The sequence below is a fragment of the Octopus sinensis genome, linkage group LG6, assembly GCF_006345805.1.
Source record: "Octopus sinensis linkage group LG6, ASM634580v1, whole genome shotgun sequence".
Lineage (NCBI taxonomy): Eukaryota > Metazoa > Mollusca > Cephalopoda > Octopoda > Octopodidae > Octopus > Octopus sinensis.
In genome coordinates this window covers 28,345,060-28,367,411 of record NC_043002.1, presented here as the reverse complement: position 1 = coordinate 28,367,411, position 22,352 = coordinate 28,345,060, and the positions used below count along the sequence as shown (strand labels likewise).

The following is a 22,352-nucleotide window of genomic DNA, read 5'->3' as shown; positions in this document are numbered from 1 at the left end:
GTATGTATATATACATATATATTTATATATTATTTACATTTTTATAAGATTGAGCGCCACGCATCCATTTCCAAGTTTATCTCTATAAATATATATATATATATATATATATATATATATATATATATATATATTATATATGTATATATATAATATATATATTTATGTGTGTGTGTGTGTGAGTGTATGTATGTGTGTGCGTATGTGTGTGTGTGTGCGCGTGTATGTGTGTGAGTGTGCGTGTATGTGTGCGTGTGTGTGTGTGTATTAAATATATAATACGCGCATATAGACACGTAAATGCACATTCGCGTATGCATACATAAAAATTGCATGTTCCGATATACGCATCAAAAGAAAATAGACGACAAACAAAAACTTGGAGTCAGTGCAAAACTGTAAAGGAAGTGCTACCGCCATACCGCAGTAAAAAAAAGATAAAAACAAAGAAAAACCCGAAGTGACGGACGGCATGCAAAATAAAAAAAAATATGACGAAACGAAACTGCAGGGAAGAAACATTTTTATAATAAAAATGAAATTGCTTCTGAGGTTTTCTGTATGTGCTGCACATAAAAACAGAAAAGAATTGGAAATAGTGAAATCTTTCCTATATTCTCCTCAGAAGTTTCGTTTCATATCCACTTTGCTTCACAACACAGGCAATCCCACTTTAAAGTCATTCCTGCGAAAATACACTTGATTTCTTTTCCTTACGCTTAATATTTAAGGTAACTTTATAGAGACAAAAATATAAACACGATTTGATATCATTATATATTCATATATATATATATATATATATATATCATATATATATATGTGTGTGTATGTGAGTATATATATTATATATATATATTATATATATATATATAATAATACATACATACATATATATATACTCTCTTTACTCTTTACTCTTTTACTTGTTTCAGTCATTTGACTGCGGCCATGCTGGAGCACCGCCTTTTAGTCGAGCAAATCGACCCCGGGACTTATTCTTTGTAAGCCCAGTACTTATTCTATCGGTCTCTTTTTGCCGAACCGCTAAGTGACGGGGACGTACACCCAGCATCGGTTGTCAAGCAATGCTAGGGGGACAAACACAGACACACAAACACATACACACATATATATATATATATATACATGACAGGCTTCTCATTTCCGTCTCACCAAATCCACTCACAGGCATTGGTCGGCCCGGGGCTATAGCAGAAGACACTTGCCCAAGATGCCACGCAGTGGGACTGAACCCGGAACCATGTGGTTGGTTAGCAAGCTACTTACCACACAGCCACTCCTGCGCCTATATATGTAAGATATTCTTTAACAATAGTATTAACAGTAACTTCGAAATTTCGGTCAGGTAAGCCATCATCATTTGCTGACTGAAATTTTGAATTCATTGTCAATACTATTCTTGTTAAAGAATAATAAATTTTTACTCTACAAAATATATTTAGTAATCCTTCAATTTAATGTAAAATTGCTTTTATTATAATATCAAAAGAAACATTAATACATCTCTAAATATATAAAATTTAATAAACACAGATTTCTAATATATATATTATATATATATATATGCTTCTTGTTTATACACCTGTCTTCGTCTTTTGTTTTCCTGTAAATTTCAATTAATATATATATATATATATATATATATATATATATATATAATATATTATATATAATATATATTATATATATAATTGAAATTTACAGGAAAACAAAAGACGAAGACAGGTGTATAAACAAGAAGCAGGTCTTTCCTTGTGAGGCATTAATAGACAAATGGTTAGTATTGCCGACTCTTGAGAATCCCACATAAAGTTGGCCATGAGAGAAAACTGGTTTCGCAAGGGTCAAACCACATGCAAGGACTGACCTTAGGCCTTGCTAATGCTAATTGCAAAGCACAGTTTCAACGGGAATTGTAGGCGCTTGTACTGGAAAGGTATATCCGAGGGAATATTCTAGGAATGGATACAGACTTACCGCTTGCTTTACGAGTCAAAATTGTTGTCTGCATAACTGTTGACATCATCTTTATTATAAGTCGTGTGCAAAGCTTTGGTGGATCGAAGTTTCGAAGTAGCATAACTGGCGCCCCAATCTTGTGATGCAAGTTGTGAGGTGGGAGGCCGGGTGATGTTAGACTAGTCAAGAATTCAACTGGATAATTCACAGCTTCATCAATGTTGAGTACAGTGTCAATAGAACTGTAGATGTGACGCTCACCTGGCGAGTGTTCCAGAAGTTTGACGTACAAATCATCAACTTCCACATTCTTTGGGGCTAAAATGGCACGGGTTTTCATCCAGTTGTGGTTTGTAAACTGATTCCTCAGGGTAGGAAGCACCTTATTCATTAGTTCCTTTAAATCAGATACCATGTGTCCAAAAGGCAAACTTACCCGGCCATCCTTCCGCCAAACGAAATGCCATCACCGACGTCCAACAGTGACTTTGAAAAGGTTCTGTCTGCATCGTCATCAGCTGCAGTATCATGTTGATTGTGAGTCTCAGCTTTTGCACACTGCTCCATAGGTAGGACGACTTTATACTGGAATTTACCTCATCAGCTCTTGTCCCCTTTGGAACCACGAGAAGGGTTTGTTTAAAGTCTGCTGCAAGCAAGACTGTAGCACCTTCAATGAGCCTGTGTTGTGTCTCAGATCCTGAAGGGCCATGTAAAGAGTTTCAAAGGAAACCTTAAGGCTCATTGGCACCTCGTCTGAGATTATCAACTTGGATTCAACCAGAAGTTTGCCTTTTATAGTTGGTTCTCTATCAGTTTGTGTTCGTTATCAGCTATATATGCCGTCATTTCCTCGATGTCATAGCTGATTTCTGACAGGTACTCAATTGCGAGATTGTTTGCTGCCTGCTCCAGTTGAAGCAGACCAAATGTAGCAATGCTTTGACCTCCCATAGCTAGCACTCGGGTGTCCAGGTCAAGTAATGCCTTGTTATAAATAGCGTTATTGAACGTGGAAATTTCCGCTGGGGTTTGCCTTTGAATCCTTTGTAGGATGTCCTCTGCCATGCTGCTTTTGTGGGTCGCCCAAACCTTGAGTCACATGTCATCAACACAACAGAAAATAACTGGCGGACTTGACACGGTACTCTGCTGAGTGCTGCCTCCTCCAGTGTCTGGTCCCAGTGAGCATCGTTTTCCAGTAGTACATGTTTGGAGCAAACTTCTCTGTAGGTCGTGCAGACTTCCCCATACGTGAATCATGGATAAATTTCCTGGGGAACCGTTTGATGCAAAAGAAAATGAATGGGTTATTTCTATTGGCTAGGAAGATGAATGGGTTATTTCCTTTGGCTGTTAAAGGAAACTACAAGGGTTATATATGTGGACCCCTTATAGGGGCTCAAGCCATCCAATTATAGATTTGTATTACACTTTAATGAACCTAGTAACAAAGTGGATGTTACTTTAACATGTTTGCGAAGGTTCACGAAAATTCATTAACGGGTGTAGACGGCAACTTTACACAAACAAAAATCCAAACAGACAACTCGCGTTTATATACGTATATATATATATGTATGGCTGTGTGGTAAGTAGCTTGCTAAACAACCACATGGTTCCGGGTTCAGTCCCACAGCGTGGCATCTTGGGCAAGTGCCTTCTGCTATAACCTCGGACCGACCAAAGCCTTGTGAGTAGATTTGGTAGACGGAAACTGAAAGAAGCCTGTCGTATATATGATTGATTGATTGATTCTATTTTCAGCTCATGAGCTGTGGCCATGCTGGGGCACCGCCATTTATGTGTATATATATGTATATATATATATAATATATATATTATATATATATATATATAATATATATATTATATATATATATAATATAATAGATGTATGTATATATATGTATTGTATATATATATAATGTATATATTATATAGTATAGTATTCTATATATATATATATATATATATATATATCTATATATATACTATGTATGGTATATATATGTATATATATTGACTATTTATTAAAAGTTTTGTATTGGTAAAGTCTTTCCTTGTTTGTTATTGCAAAATAGTGGTTTTGTCTATAATATATTTATGTATATATATATAGTAATATTATATATAATATATAATATAAGATGAAGTTTTTTCACCAGAAAAAATTCCATCAAAAAATGTGGCAGCATATTAAAATACCTTTAGTATTACGTTAAAATTATAAACAACTTATCAATAAGGCTAAAGAAAATTATTTCAATGCCAATATGCAATAACAGATTTTTAATTCGTCAATTTTCCACATATTATTTACATATTTATTAAATAATATGTGGAAATTGACGATTTAAAAGTCTGTTATCAGCATATAGGCATTGAAATAATTTTCTTTTGCCCTTATTAATAAGTTGTTTATATATATATATATATATATGTGTGTGTGTGTGTGTGTGTGTGTGGTGGTGTGTGTGCGTGTCTGTCTGTGTGTGTGTGTGTGTGTGTGTGTGTGCAAATATATATGTGTGTATACGAAAGCTGAATATACAATGTATAATATGTATAATAAAGTATAAATTAGAGGTGTTTAAACCCTGTAAGTGATAGATGTAACTAGCTTACGCATATCCAATCCACATCATAAATAAATAATTAATATCTACATTCTACGCTAGCCGACTTTTTTTTCTATAATTCATTTCAGTTGAGAACTACCAACTCCTTTTATATGTTAAATCTCCCCTTTCTATCTTTTTCTTTACTTTTTCATTGCACTCCTCAAACCTAAATATTATCCCGACACCTTGTCTGTTAACACGGTAAATCGTACCGCTGCTAGATATAAACATTACCCTTATTTACGGCTTCCTTTGTACGTATACGAACTACCTACAACGTATAAGTTAGTGGCACATAGGTCCTATTAACCACACCGGATATTCCTAATTAGGGATAACTCCCTCAGATTACACCGGCGGTCAACTAGCCGAACTGGCAGACACGTGAAAGTCATGCTAATAACTAACTACGAGACCTTAGATTCAACCAACCTCTATCCTTCATCGACCTCACAATGGATTTAATGAATTTTGAACCTAACTAAATTGTAAGACTTTCGAATCATTGAACATTTTCTTCCCCGGTTTCTCCCTCTGTATTTCGTTCTATTCTCCTCTTTGTCTATCTCTGCCCTCTTCGTTCTGATGACGTCTACCATTTGCAACGATGTAAATGCATATTTACCTCAACATGGTACACGGAACCAGCTGTAAACTCACTCTTACCCTCACCTTGCTTAACTAATTAAATAATGGCTTTTTAGCACAAAAGACACACTTCTCATTGTTGTTTTTCCTCCATTTTCTTATCGTCTATAATATGTATAATATGTACGATACATGCAAAATGAACACCAACATACACACTCATTGTCTTTAAAAACATTAATTAAAAGTATTAATTATGATAATTACTTAAAAGTACTATGTTGGAACATTGCTTTGGCAGCAACGCAATATAATGACTTCAGTTGTATGGAGTCTATGATGTTTATAATAATATTACCGCGAGAACATGAAATGAAATAAAAAGCATGAGTTTTCGCAGGTGTCGCTCATAAAGGTTTTTAAAAGAAAGAATATAAGCGCAAACATTTTCTTCAAACTTTGATCTCATATTTAAAAATCAAATATTCAGGCAGTGAATATTCAAGAGAAAACCAAGCTCGGTTTACCAGCTGATGATCGGAAACGAGCAATTCGGAGTTATGGAAATCAGAACTTTTCTACTTCACACAAGAACACACACATACACACACACGCACACACACACACACACACACAGACATACACACACACACGCACGCGCGCACGCACACACGCACAGACATACTCACACACACACACACACACACATACACACACACACACACACACACACACACACACACACACACACACAAGCTATCGGCCGATTGCAAGCAGGGCAGCGTGCCCTTGTTGCGAAATCTTACAACGTCCATGTCAGCACCATCTCTCACCCGCAACAGCGATACAGCAACACCAACAGTACTGCAGAGGGCGCCCTTGGGTTACCACGCCCAGACAGGACCGCTTCATCCGCTTGCAACACTTCCGTTATCGCTTCAGACCGGCCAACGTGAGAGCTCGCGATACCATTGGCACTGGACAGCAACCCATCAGCGACAGCACGGTACGACATCGACTGGCCGCCAACAACCTGCGTTGCTGCTTTCCTGCTTGAGGGCTTGACCTCACCGCCTGCCAGAAACCCCCTTGACAGCTTTCTTCAAATTATGCCAATGTGATCTGTTTGCCCGAACACTGTCGTATGTTGAGGTTCCTGTGTACTATACCTGGACACAGAATAGATGGAACAAACGCAAGGAAAGAGCACCCCTTGAGGGCTGGGAAGAACATGTTATCTACGGTGCTATCGGGCGGGTGTACACTGTGCATCCTAATCAGCAAGAGTGTTTCTTTTTGCGTTTACTGCTATACAGCACCGACATTGGCGGCATCAACAATGGCGGTCGATAGCCTTCTCTGACGAGAGCCAGTACTGCGTTTCTCCCTTGGAGTGAGGGTGTGTCGTAGGAGGGGTGAACGCTACAGAGACGCATGTGTTGTGGAGAGAGACGCGTTGGGTGGCTGAAGCATCATGGTTTGGGGTACTATAGGCTTGAATCAGAGAATTTGGCCTCATACGTTCCAAAATGTTGGTGCAGGCAGAGGGAGTGGCATCACAGCGCAGCGCTTCCTTGACCAGATCTTAAGACCTCACATCGTGTCCTTCTTCGTGCATCTCCATAGCCACGTGTTCCAACAGGACAATGCTCCCTCCCCCACGGCTAGGGTCACCATGAACTTACTGTTCCAGCACATCAGAACCAAGCCGTGGCCGGCTCTCAACCCGGATTTGGACTCAATTGAACACACGTGGGATGAAATCCAGAGATGGCCGAACCAGGTGGCCCAAGGCCGACAACTCATGTGGAACTGGAGGCAGCATTCCTCAGGATGTGGGCGCAGGCTTTTGTTAACCGCCTCATGCACTCCATGTACCGACGGTGTATGGCCGTTTTGAACACCCAGGGATGGCATACACGGTATTGAATATGTCACACCCTACAATCTCGATCTGCTGGATCCTCCCACTACCAGAACACATGACAACGACCCACAGACTGTGGTCAACGTACATCCAAGAAATTGACTTGATCAGATTGATCAAAATTTACCTCTGACAATGAAATCAAAACTTATTTCACAGTCACACACGTCTCGCGTTTCTTTTGCGGTGCAGTATATACTATAAATAAAAAGTACACAAAACTGAAATAAAACTCCAAATTAAATAATGTCAAGTAGTAAACCATAGTATTCAATGCATTACATAGAATAAATTAATCTATCTATCTATCTATCTATCTATCTATCTATCTATCTATCTATCTATCTATCTATCTATCTATCTATCTATCTATCTATCTATCTATCTATCTATACATGTAAATATCTATCAATGTAACTATCTATCCATCTAGCTACCTACCTGCTTGTATACAAGCAAAGACACAAACTGATCTACTTCTAAATGTACCTATTCGTGCAAGAGTATATGTATGAATTTATGCATGCATTTATATTTATATATGTGCACATAAAGTTTATTCGGGATTTATTTAAATATCCTTTCCAGAATTAAAGCTGGTCACTCACAAAATGACAAGGCTCTTTTCTTTAAATCAAAACAGGCCTTGCTTGGTGCAAGATATGTGAATAGGTTAGTGTGTTCACATGTTCACATGTACGAGGCGTGCAGGATTGTTTCATTGCTTTCAATTTAAGAGTGTATCCGTGTGTATTTCGTATGTATGTATGTTTATAGTTTATGTATATATATATGTATATGTATATGTGTATATATCAATATATATAACATATCTATATGTGTGAACACATACATATATACATGCACATGTATAGTTTCATTATGCATGTATACATATATACATACACAAACATATATACATACACAAACATATATATATGTATGTATGCTTGTGTGTGTGTTTGTGTGTGTGTTTGTGTGTGTATGTGTTTGTGTGTGTGTGTGTGTGTTGTGTGTGTGTGTTATGTGTGTGTATGTATACACAGACACTTTCTGTTTCGAATATGGCTATGTATTTCTGTCCATCTATTGTATACCATTTGCTTCTCAATAAATATTTTAACAAAACTAAATGTTAATGCTGAATGTGAAACACAAGTAGGAATTCGAGGAAAAAGATGGAAAAATGGGGGAGGAGTTTATTCAAATAGAAGAACTAATAAATTAATAAGAACCAGCGAAGATTTTCTAAATTAGCGAAAATTTGACATTTTTCATTTGCTTTGTTAATTAGCTGCTAATTAGTATGTCGCTGCATTTAACGCAGTTTGCGAAACACTGAAGTGATTCTGATTTTTAGTTTAGTTTTTGTGTATTTGCAAAAATGTAGTTTTCAGACTGATAAACATTGAGGTCCAGGTATCGGTTTCCCCGCGATCTTTGTTTCTGGTTCTCTGTATTTTGGGTTCAAATTCCGCCATGGCTTTGTTTATTGTAAATTTGATACATAAATCGGCTCGTCACCACCATATGGACTTTTATAAGTCTTCAGCAGATGTTACTGTTGCAAGCTTTCGGAAGGGGAAAAACCCGAAGCAATCACAAAGAGGAATGCAAATAAAAACTCTAAGATGAATGTAATGACAGTGTATATCATCAGAGTAAATCCCATAATGACATCTCCGTTGGTTAGTTCACATGCAAGCTCCCAGAAAGCATTTCTATAGGGAACTCTCTTCTGGCAAGAAAACGCTAGGACGACCACATCTTCATATCAAAGAATGAAGTCACTGAACATGGTTGCAGAAATTTGGCATGTGATCACAGTGCATGTGATCATTCTTGCTGGAGGTTAGAACAGGGCAGAATTTTTTTAAAAACCAAAAGGAAGCTGAGTGTTGCTGTTGAAGAAAAATTATACACCCCAGGAGAGTGAAAGCAGCGACTTCCTTCAAATGCAGTTAGTGCAACCAGGACTGTCACTCTCGAACGGAATTCTACAATTATAGTAGACTAGTACTGTCAACAAAACCAAAGTAAGACATTTCAAAACTCTTGAGATGAATGGTTATCTGAGAAAAATATCTTTCTATCCATCCATCCATCCATCCATCCATTCATCCATCCATCCATCCATCCATCCATCCACCCAGCTACCCATTCATCTATTCATCTATCCAAACATACATAGATACATACATACACACAATATGTAGGCACGCACGCACACATACACACATGTACACACGCACACACACACACAACACACACATATGTGTCTACACATGCATACATACACATACATAACTCCATATACTGATAATATCCACTCAAAGAGGTTGAATAACTCAACAGTAGCACACCATCAGAAAAGGTCATGTAGTACAATATTCCCAGAAAGTTGTTAAGTCACAGCAACATTTATATAACAGTTTATTCTTCAGTTACACCGGGACATATACTCTCAGGTTGAAAAATGTGCTTTGGCAATACAAAAACAAAAGATATATCAAAATAACTGATGCACAAAAGGGATAGGGATACAAGCAGATCACCTTGATAAGACTGCTTAATTTTTGGAATCAACGACGAGAATTTTACTCATATCTGAAAATATCATCAAGGAATAATTTCGTGTTAGAAAATTATATAGCGAAACTTGTAGAAAGAACTCAAACATGGATAATATAATCACATATAATATGAAAGAGTATTTGTGAAATATTTCTGTCAAGACTTCAATAAAATTCAAATGTAACAAATTAGATTTAATAACCTTAGACAAAGAACAGAAAATTTCCCACTGTCGTTGAAATCAGTTACCCACGAGGTTAAAGTAAAGGTGTTTAGTAAAAGCGTTTAATATGCTGAACTGACAAGAAGTCTGCAGGTACTCCATCAGGTCTTTTATTTTAGATTATATTATTGAAAAAATTGGTCCAGTGCCATCTTAAATCTTAGGGTCACTGGAAATTTGCCGTACGGGTCTAGGGGCATAATTCTGATCTACGTATACTGCGGCTTGCTGTCAATAAATCATATAGAGTAGAGTGCTTTGATTTCCCTGAGTCCTATGATGTTGCTAAGACGGCCCTGATTTGGTTAGATGACTAACTGCCTTGGTACCAATCTTGAGAAGTTGGGCTTCTCAAAATCTTAAAGGACATACCTAATCAAGAGATTAAGTCTACAACCTGTCGAAGGTACTGTCAATAATATAAAACGTTCAAAACGTTAAATATCATGATATTTACATATACAATAGCATCTCTGCTTTCAACCATGTGTGTGTGGTGTGTGTGTGTGTGTGTGTGTGTACACATATACTATAAGGCATCCTTCTCGAGCACTATGGGGTCGTAATGGCCGGTTTCCAGTTTCCGTGGCGTATATATATTTAACTCCCTGAATGGGACTGAGGCAACGTGTAATGAAGTGTTTTGCTCAAGAACACAAAGAGTCGCCTGGTCAAAGAGTTGAAACCACAATCTTACGATCATGAATTGAACACTCTGAACACTTGGCCACATGTCTCCACAGCGTGTACGCATACATATGTATATATAAACATGTATACATGTGCAAAGGTGAATAAGCATGCGTACATATAAACACATATGCATAAATACATACATATGGTCATGCATAAACACACACACATGCTATTCTCTTACAGCTGATATAATTGCTGTCATCATGATCGTTCTTCATTATCGTCATGGCCATCATAATCATCATCCTCATCATTACCCTCATCATCAGCAGTATCATTACAATAAAGAAATTACCATCAAAACTTGCAACTGCAACAGAACGATTACACTACCACCGCCGTCGCCGCCACCACCGCCATCATCATCACCACCACCACCACCACCACCACCACCAACGCCGCCGCCGTCACGGTCGTCGACGTCATCATCATCATCATCATCATCATCGTCCTCGTCATCGTCGTTATCATCATCATCATCATCATCATCATCATCATCAACATCGTCACCTTCACGATGTTCATTTGCAATACTTTGTTCTGGCCAAACCCACTTTCAGTATCAGGAACAATCAATAAAATGTCAAAAAAAAAAATGGTCGAACACAACAAATCATCGTTGTCGTTGTCGACATCGTTGTCATCATCACCGTCATCATCATCATCATCGTCATCATCATCATTACCATCATCATCATCACCATCACCATCATCATCATCATCATCATCATCATCATCATCACCATCATCATCATCATCATTATCACCATCGTCATCATCATCATAACCATCATCATCATCATCATCATCATCATTATCATCATCGTCATCATCATCATCATCATCATCATCATCATTATCATCATCGTCATCATCATCATCACCATCATCATCATCATCATCATCATCACCATCACCATCATCATCTTCATCATTATCACCATCGTCATCATCATCATAACCATCATCATCATCATCACCATCATCATCATCATCATCATCATCATCATCATCACCATCATCATCATCATCATTATCACCATCGTCATCATCATCATAACCATCGTCATCATCATCATCATCATCATCATCATCATCATCATCACCATCATCATCATCATCATCATCATCATCATCATCATCATCATCACCATCATCACCATCATCATCATCATCTTCATCATCATCATCATCATCACCATCATCATCACCATCATCATCATCACCATCACCATCATCATCATCATCGTCATCATCATCATCGTCATCATCATCATCATCATCATCATCATCATCACCATCATCATCATCATCGTCATCGTCATCATCATCAGTAACACCTGCAGTGGCAGTAGCAGCAGCAGCAGAAGCAATAGCGACAAGAGCAAAGAGAGAATTTAATAGAATTGCAAAAACAAAAGACCATCCACAGCATCATTAACAACAACAACAACAACAACAACGACGACGACGACAACAGCAATAACACCACCATCATCATCATTATCATCATCATCATCAACTACAACAGTAGCAAATTACTATGCTCATCACCCCTCTCCACCTAACCGTTAACCTGAATATACTTAGACAACATTTCCATCTCATTAGCAGGGGTTTTTTTTCTTAGTAATCACCGTAAATCTTTGGTAATTACTGATACGTAAGATATGACAGAAGAATATGATAAAAGATAGGGTCGGAGGGAAAGGTGGAAGTAAAGGAAAGAAATAACGATTGAAGGAAATGAAGAAATGCCAGGCTGACAGAACGAAGGTAGATTCTGGAGAAGTACGAAACTGGAAATCATAGAAGCAAGTCAATTGAATTAAGAATAATTAAAAAATTATTAGCGGAAATGAATATTCATGAGACTAGTAAAAAAAGGAAGAAAGAGTAAATTGTGATTATTTCATGTTTCTCAAGTAGGTTATTGTAGTCTGGTTTCGAGGGAGGGAGGGACAGAGAGAGGGGAGAGGGAGAGAGAAAGAGGGAGGGACAGAGAGAGACAGATAAAGAGGGAGAGAGAGTAGAAGGGAGAGAAAGAGAGAGTGGAAGGAAGAGAGAGAGAGAGTGGAAGGAAGAGAGAGAGTGGAAGGAAGAGAGAGAGTGGAAGGAAGAGAGAGAGTGGAAGGAAGAGACAGAGAGTGGAAGGAAGAGAGAGAGAGACAGAGTGGAAGGGAGAGAAAGAGGGGGGGTGAAAGGAAGAGAGAGAGAGAGCGGAAGGGAGAGAAAGGGAGAGTGGAAGGAAGAGAGAGAGAGAGAGTAAGACTGGAAGGGAAAGGTAGGAAAATAAGGAGAAGAAGAGGAGGTGGAAGAAAAGGGTATAGTTGGAAGAAACGATCACGGTGGAAGAAGAATTGGAAAGAGAGGAATGAGTTGAGGAGAGCAATGGGGAAGATGAGATGACGAAGAAAATGTCAAATGTAGAAGAAAAATGAAAGAAAATGATTGTGAGTAGGAGGGTAAGGAAGTCGAAGAAAGGATTCAATAGAAAGGAAGAAAAAGAAGAAAATATAGAGGTTGCAGTAGAGGTAGACGAGCAGAAAGAGAAGAGGAAGTAAAAGAGAAAGAAGAGGAGGGGAGGGGAGGTGGAGAAAAAGTAAAAATAACAGGGGAGGAAAATGTAGAATATGAAGTAGGAAAAAGAAAATGTACAAATGACGTAAACAAATTATTATTATTATTATTGAGTGAGTGAGCAGAGCATGCCATCAAAGTGACACTGGGGTAAAATATACGAAGCCCAGTATACCCATCATGACTACCCGTCTGATAAGGGTACACCAGGCACATGCATCACAACCATATGTGCGCGACATGGTGATCTCATATCAAGATAAACAGCACATGACCTTGCAGGTGGAGCCCAGTTAGAATTTTCTTCAGATCGAGTAACCCAACTTAGCCTTTCATCCTCTCGGGGTCGATAAATTAAGTACCAGTTGCGTATTGGGGTCGATGTAATCGACTGGCCCCTCTTCCCCAAAATTTCGAACCTTGTGCCTAGAGTAGAAAAGATTATTATTATTAAGGCGCCAAGCTGTCAGAATTGTTAGCACACCTGGCGAGATGCTTAGCGGTATTTCGTCTGCAGTTACGTTCTAAGTTCAAATTCCCCCAAATCTGAGGCCTTGTGCTCCCAGTAGAATGGATGGATTATTATTATTATTATTATTATTATTATTATTATTATTATTATTATTATTATTATTATTATTATTATTATTATTAACAAGACGAAGAGCGCGATGCGAATACAATAGATATTTTATTGGTTGAACGATGTTTTAACAGCAAGCCTATCTTTGTCGAGCTCAAAATAAAATGTGAAAAAATTCAAAATTATAGAAATTCAAATCTAAAGTATGAACGAGAGCAACTAGCATCCACACGTTGATGGAATGACATCATTAGTTTTTAAGTTTCAATTTTAAAACTGGCGAAAAGAAAAAGACGGAAAAAAGCATGAAAAAAAGGAAAGGAAAAAGAAGAATATTCAATGAAACAGTTTTGTGTAAATTTGATCATATTATCTCCTGTCATTTTATTCATTCCTCCAGAGCGTGATGTTAATAACCCGCAAGCATATTTTCTCGTCATGCAATTTGAGTATTGAAAGGGAAGCAGATTCAGAATATTTTCTGAGAATATCCACTTTCAAGCCTTTTCCAATATTGCAGCCGTTTGAAACAAAATATTCGGCAAGTTCTGTCTAACTATAGTTATTGTGCCTGACGTCATATCTGTGCCAATTAAATCTTTTGTTTAATTATTCTGTTGTACAACCAACATACATGAAGTTGTGTTTCGTGCTTTCTGCCGCGTACACCAAATGGGAATCTCTACATGTCCCACCTTCTGTATAAATCATAACATTTCTGTTATGATTCCTGATGGAATTCACTCAACTCCTGTTGTTGCACAATAAACAGGGCTTACCTCTCTTGCAGCTGTTTTTCCAATGCAGATATCCCAATGCTAGTTTTCTTGGAGTCAGAAATAGAGATCAATTGTTCTCTTATATTTTTATTCCGTCTAAAGTCTACAATAGGCGGCTGAGAAAATATCTGAGAATATTTTCGTGCAACATTCTGGTAACTTTCATGCAACACTTTTGAAACACCAGCGAAATTTCGGTAGCCGTTAATCACTAAATGAAGTCTGTCACACATGGCATTGTGTTTGCTAGAATTATGCGTGGAGGTTTGACTTTCTTTGCTAATCTTAGCTATCTCATTTGCTATTTCATTAAATCACGATTCACTGTACCAAACTGGATGACTAGAGGGAGGACAATACTCCTTATGAAAGCAAGGGTAATACAGGTAGTAACTTTAGACCAATCACTTGCTTACTATTAGTATGAAAGCTGTTAACAGGAATGCTTTCAGAAAGCATTTACAATCACCTTGACAACCAGAATTAACTGCGAGAAGAACAGAAGGATTGCAGAAAGAAAGATAGAGGAACGCACAATCTATTATACATAGACAAAGCAGTTCTACATGAAGTAAAAGCTAAACAGAGAAACCTAACAGTAGCAGGGATAGATTGCACATTACAAAGATCAGTGGGGACAGGCAGTTCCCTTCGAAGATACCCCTCCTAATTTCTACTGTCCCTAAACTTCTTGTATTTGTCAGGTCCGTCCTCCAGTTCGCCATACTTTTTCCAAGCAATCGCTCAACATTCGATGCAATACCCAAATAAGTTCATACACTCCATAATCCAAGAATGTGGGATCATATCGTACGCCTTACGATTGTCGATCCATGACATGGCTAAGTTACTTTTCCTCGTCTTGCAGTCTTTATCAGGAGTTGATCTTTGGTCCCTCTGCACGTACGCGTGCAACCATTCTACTCATGTGACAGGGCTCCATTTTTTTCCAGATGTTCGTACATTGACTCTGCGAGTATTCCAGTCAATAACTTCCATATAAGTGGCAAACAGGATATCCGCCTGTAATTGTCTACTGTATTGCCTTTTGCGATGTCTTTCAGGTACAACACTGTCCCTACCCAATGTCAACCACTCTTGTGTTACTTGGTCGGAATTTAACAAGGCATTGAGTTGCGCAACTATTCCTGCATAACATTCACCAGATCTTTTGATCCAGTAGCGTTGAACTCCATCTGGTCCCGGGGTCTTCCAGTTGCTAATTTTTTTACTGATTTCCTTCACTTCCCTAACTGAAATGACTAGTTCTACCTGATTTGTACAGTTCTTGCAACCATTCAGCATTCTTCTTGTGCTCCTTGTCTTTGTTCCAGATGTCATCCCAACACCTTTGACTTTCAATGTTATATGGTATCAACTTTTCATCAGTACACTCTCCATCTAATTCTTTATAGAATCTCTTCTGATCTACTCTGAATAATCTATTCTGGCGGTAACCCTTCATTCTTTGGTCGTATCTTACCATCTTTACTTTCTTTGCAATGAGGCGCTGTTTCAGTTCCTCCATTGCTACTTTCAAGCCCTTTCTTTCAGCATTATATTTCCTTTTCAGCGCCCCGTATTTTTGTTCGGTTTTAAGCTCCCCTTTCTCTTTTCGGTCAAACACAGAGATTTCCTTCGAAAGCATGTCTAACCTTGCCAAGATTCTTCTTTTCCACCATGGATCTTTTCTTTTGTCACCCCCATTTTGTTTCTTTTTCTTGACATCAACACCCACATTTTCTGCTACAACAATACTTGCAGCCTTGGTCAAAGTATTTGTTTCTGTGATGTTGTTTGTTCTGATGTATTTCAGAATTTCATTGGCATTTTTCGTTTCTTGGTTCAATTTCCATCGATCAACCTCTTCAAGTTTGCAAATAATGTCGCTATCGTCCTCCTGTAGTCTTGCCTTTATTCTGTTGTAGATTGCCTTTTGTTCATCTGTCATGTCGCTATTAGATTTACCGTCTTCTTTTAGATCATTTATATGTCTTTCATTAAGTAAACTACCACTGCTCCTTCCTGTGCTATGAGATTACTCTTATTAGTAAGAACTGTATTTTCATTCTTATCTATGCTGCTATTGTCCATGACCCGTCTTTTGATAGCTTCGAGCTCTACTTCTGTGAACCAACATTTTTTTCTTATTGCTCTCGCTTAATCACATAGTCTCTGTTCCGTGAGTTGAAACAATCCCTTTCCTATCCAAGGATGTTACATACGTTGTCAGTAACCCCTAATTTGAGCACCATTTTCATCTACCGCGCTGCTCAAGTAGTAACACACCATGACCACAGCATTAATTTGCTTGCTCCATCTATGCCGTGTGTGGTGGTCCCTTTCTGGATATCAACAGGCTGTAGCCGGACCAGAATCTCTGAGCCTACCGTGTGCAACACTGTCACCATCATTGGTTTCAGTTTCATTATCACAATTATTCACAATATTTTGTTTTTTCATTGTCACTCATATGAGGTAGCGATTATCAGGTTGCGCAATCACCAGTGTTTTTATTGTGACACCATCACAAGATGTATCAACTATTATTATTATTATTATTATTATTATTATATTATTATTATTATTATTATTATTATTATTATTATTATTATTATTATTATTATTATTATTATCATTATTATTATTATTATTATTATCATTATTATCATTATTATTATTATTATTGCAAAATCCTGTGGGATGCAATGATCCAGGGCGATCTCCTCACCAGATATCGGAAATCAGACATTGTTGTGATTAAAAAACAAAGAACATGCCTAATAATCGACATAGCATGCCTCAGTGACAACAAGGTCAGTGTGACAAAAGAAGAAAATATAAACAACTATGACGATTTGAAGCGGGATATACGAAGGTTGTGGTCAATGAGGAGAGTAGGCGTGATACCAATGGTAATTGGTGTACTAGGAACTATCAGCACTCAACTACCAATATGGCTGAAAAAGATTGGTGCAAGTGCGAAGGTAGAACACCTACAAAAATCAGCATTGCTTGGAACTGCAAGAATTCTTCGCGGGGTTCTTGAAAACCGACCAGTAAACAAACATCACTTTATCATACCCAGCAAAATAAGCTGTGAATTTTCATTTTACCCCAGTGACTCTTTGATGGCATACACTGCAATCTCAATAATGATAATAATCCTTTCTAGTAAAGGCACAAGGCTTGACATTTTGGCGGAGCGGTATAGTCGATTAAATTGACTCTAGAATAATAATAATTACAATAGAAAATTGTTTAATGACGTAGAGATGTGATTCTCAAACTTTTTTTTTTTATCAATGACTCCATTTTGACTTTATTAAAAATCAATCTTTCGTTTACCTTTTCCATTACCTGTATTATTATACAGACCACTCCAGATACACATCAGACCCTGAATTTCGTATAATGTTCTGAACAAGGTGTTACAGCTCCTTTTGAGGAATGCTTGTGCTTAGGAACGAGAAAAAGCAAAACGGATTCAATGAAAAATATTTTCAAAAGAATTCAGATGAGGATTAAAGAGTAAAATACTGAAACCAAACATATAAAGGTGAGAGGGAGGAATGGGAATAAATAAATGAAGAAGGGATGTAAAAAGTGAAAGTAGAAGAAATATGGCGATGTAGTATATAGGTAACTGTGGAGAAATGGATGAAGAAGAAAATTCCAGAAGAAACAGAATAATGAGGAGAGGTGAGTTTTTGGTTCTTTGAATGTTTCCATCATTGGACTGCAGTCATGCTGGAGCACCGGTGGAGACCCCCCTCATACCTTTTTTTAATATTTCAGGATTAGAACATAGGAAGAAGTGGAAGAGGGGAGGAAGGAGGGAAGGCGGAGAAGGAGGTGGAGAAGATGTACAGGAGTAGAGAAGGGGTAAAAAATTATCTTAGAATATCTAATAGGAAACCATTTGAATGCAATAGTAACATCGTCATTATCATCCTCGTTGTTGTTGTTGTTATTATTATTATATTATTATTATTATTATTATTATTATTATTATTATTATTATTATTATTATTATTATTATTATTATTATCATCATCATCATCATCATTATTATCATACTCATTATCATTCTTAAGGCTGCGAGCTGGAAGAATCGTTAGCGGTATTTCGCCCGTTGCTACGTTATGAGATCTGTCGAGGTCGACTTTGCTTTTCATCCTTTCGAGATCGATAAAATAAGTACCAGTGAAATACTGGAGTCGATATAATCGATTATCCTCCCACCCAATTCCAAGCTTTGTACCTATAGTAGACATGATTATTATTATTATTATTATTATTATTATTATTATTATTATTATTATTATTATTATTATTATTATTAAGGCGGCTAGCTGGCAGAATTGTTAGCACGCTTAACAAAATGCTTAGCGGCATTTCACCTCTCCTCATGTTCTGAGTTCAAATTAGTGGTTGTAGTAGAAGTATTAATTGTAGATGTAGAAAATAAAAATAAAAGAAACTGAAAAGAATGAAAGAGCTAAAATTACAGCAGAGAGAAAAAAAAACACATTATAAAAAAAGTGGAAAGAGAAAGACGAACAGAGAAAGAGAGAGTGAGGGATAGAGATAGATAGATAGATAAAGAGAGAGAGAGAGAGGAGAGAGAGGGTGGGTGGGTGGGTGAGTAAGAGAAAAGGGGATAGCGAGAGAGAAAGATAGGGAAAAGAGAGAGAGAAGAGGAGAGATGGGAAGAGAAAGAGAAGAAGAGAAGAAGAAGAAGAAGAAGAAGAAGAAGAAGAAGAAGAAGAAGAAGAAGAAGAGAAGAAGAAGAAGAAGAAATAGGTAAAAAGGAGGGAAAAGGAAAATGGGACGGAGTAGATGTAGAAGAAATGGAAGCAAATTAAGAAGTTGAAGAAATAGAACAGAAATACGTTTATGAATTTGTTTTGCTAGATTCCTGATATTTGTTGAAACAAATATTCTTTTCTACTCTAGGCACAAAGCCCAAAATTTGGTCGAAGGGGGAAAATCAGCGACTATATGTTTGCTTGAAATAATATATATATATATATATATATATATATATATATATATATATATATATATATATATAATATATATATATATATATATATAATATATATATATATATATATATATATAATATATATATATATATATATATACATATTGGGAGGTATAGAGGCTAGCTACTGCCATCTCTAGCAGACGATGTGTGTTAGTACCGGAGTGAGTGGTAGAAATAGTTCAAAACCTGGACTAGTCTACTGGTTCCGTCGCTAGAAAATTATAGGGATTCGCTCCCCTGCTCGAAAAATATCTGTTTCTTTATTACCCACAAGGGGCTAAACACAGAGGGGACAAACAAGGACAGACATATGGATTAAGTCGATTACATCGACCCCAGTGCGTAACTGGTACTTATTTAATCGACCCCGAAAGGATGAAAGGCAAAGTCGACCTCGGCGGAATTTGAACTCAGAACGTTCGCAAATTATCGGATGTAGCTCCGCATCGTTAACCAGCTAGAGGAGACGTCTTCTTGGGTTTAAAAAATAGCAGTAGAGTCAGTTCGAAAGGACAGCCATGTTGAAGTAGCTACGAATAGGAATATTACTTGTCAGTACAAGTAATATTCCTAGTAACTTGTCAGTACACACACATGTATATATATATATATATATATATATATATATATATATATATATATATATATATATATATATATATATATATGAAAAAACAAGTCAAAAATAGAAAATGCTAAGATAATTTTATAGTGAATCTTTCAGTACCGGTTTCGGTCATTTTGAGACCTTTTCAACTGTAACGATTAAATAATTAAATTTAGAAAAATTAGAAGAAAAGTTTTTTTAAAAGAATATTTCTATAGTAATGTTCAGATATAAGTAGCATTCTGCCTTTCTCTGACTCCCTTGTTTGCACTTGTGTGTTCGAGGTCGTTGTGAGTTCTTGGTAGGGTAGGTGAAGAATAATATATATGTATATATGCATGTAATGTATATATAATCGACATCATGAACACACTGCTACAACACTGTCTACGCATCTTGAGAAGTGCTAAAACAAGAACATCGCCATCACCAACACAACCACTACTTTCAAAATAAAAACTTTTCCTCTTTCTCCTATTCTTCGCCTCCTCCTTGTCCTACTTCTCTCACACTTCGTCCTCCTCCTTGACCTCCTGCTCCTACTCTCCGCCCTCCTCCTTGCCATCTTCCACCTCTTTCTACTACTACTACTACGAAAAGAGTAAATGGTGGAAGGAATGTATCTAGTGTATCCCAAATTGATGCTTCTCCAGATGAATGACCGCTGTCATTAAACCGCTCGAGCACATCAGAAGTGATTGCTCGGTGGCATGAAGGCAGGCAGTGGCAAGACTGAGACGACAACTGCTGACGCTAGGACGGATAAGTTACGCTTCGGAATCTTGTACGGATTGGTCACGTATGCAAGGGAAGAAACTCCGGTTTGCGCTGCCGGGTTGTGAGTCCAAAGTAAGAGGGGAAAGAGAATTAGTGAATGAATAATTTGTGACTGAACGGGAATCGAAGCTGTGACATAGACTTTCATCTTTTACCGTTTGCATTCAAATTGTTTCAGGTATTTGACTGTGGCCATGATGGAGTACCACCTTGAAAGGTTTTAGTCGAGCAAATCATCCCTAACACTTTTTTCTTTGGAAGTCTGATATTCTATCGTTCTCTTGTGCCGAACCGCTAGTTTACGGGGGACTCAAACAAACCAACAGTGGTTGTCAAGCGATGACATGTGTATGGCAAACATAGACTGATCTTCCATTGGATACGACGACGAGCGTTGTAGTTGATCCTAGCAACGCAACAGCCTGTTTGTGGAATTAACGCGCAAGTAGCTGAACACTCCACAGATACGCGTACCTTTAACGTAATTTTCAGGATCACTCAGCATGACACAGAATGTAACAAGGCTGGCCCTTTGAACAATAATACAGGTACTTTTCATTTCTGCCAGCTGTGTGAACTGGAGCAACGTGAAATAAAGTGCCTATCTCAAGGACACAATGCACCACCCTGAATCGAACTCAAAACTTTACGATCGTAAGTTGAATACCTTAACCAATAAGCCACGCGCTTCCACATGACAAACGCATGTACAGAGACGGGGTTTCGTACAGTTTCCATTTAACAAATTCACTCGCAACGCATTTGGTCAGTTCATTACTATAGTAGAAAACACTTGTCCAAGGTATCTGGAAGTGAAACTGAACCTTTAACCACGTGGTTTCAAAGCGAGCTTCTTAACTACACATGCATGCCTGCACTTATCACTTCGATCGCACCAGAAAAAAGAATGTCAAAAGTCCGGGATAGGTAGGGAATAGTGTGTGAGTGCATGAAATAGAATCGAACCATTTACTCAAAGTAAGCAAACTTGCAGTGTTACCACCACAAAATGTTGATCGTAAGAAGTTGTATGGCTTTCTCTCGAAATATTGTTTACGATATAATTTTATTGTGATTAAACCATTATCTTGTGATAGAATTGTTGTTGTTGTTCTTGTTGTTGCTGCTAGCAATGGTGGCAATACTGTCATCGTCATTGTTGTTGATGTTGTTTTTGATCATGATGATGGTAATGATGATGACGATGACGACGACGATGATGGGAGATGATGATGATGGTGCTTATAGTAGTGAAGTTAATGATGGTGGGGGCGATAATGGCACGGGTGTTGGTAACAATGATAACGATGACGACGACGACGATGATGATGATGATGATGGTAGTGGTAGTGTTTTTG

General features: G+C 37.5%; 1 protein-coding gene across 1 annotated transcript; it reads right to left on the bottom strand.

The window, feature by feature from the left end:
* Positions 1-679: 679 nt before the first annotated feature.
* On the bottom strand, positions 680-2,398 carry LOC115213190. The gene is made up of 2 exons (XM_029782125.1): positions 2,002-2,398; positions 680-735 (listed from the first exon to the last, which is right to left on the bottom strand). The coding sequence occupies exons 1-2, from the start codon at positions 2,396-2,398 to the stop codon at positions 680-682; spliced, it is 453 nt and encodes a 150-aa protein (XP_029637985.1).
* Between the last annotated feature and the right edge of the window lie 19,954 nt (positions 2,399-22,352).

Bases quoted from the DNA above. Each gene is read 5' to 3' on its own strand.
- LOC115213190 (XM_029782125.1), bottom strand. From the start codon at position 2,398: ATGGTATCTGATTTAAAGGAACTAATGAATAAGGTGCTTCCTACCCTG. The intron at 736-2,001 runs GTAAGTCTGTAT...GTCTCTATAAAG, and splicing joins TTTGACTCGTAAAGCAAGCG to TTACCTTAAATATTAAGCGT.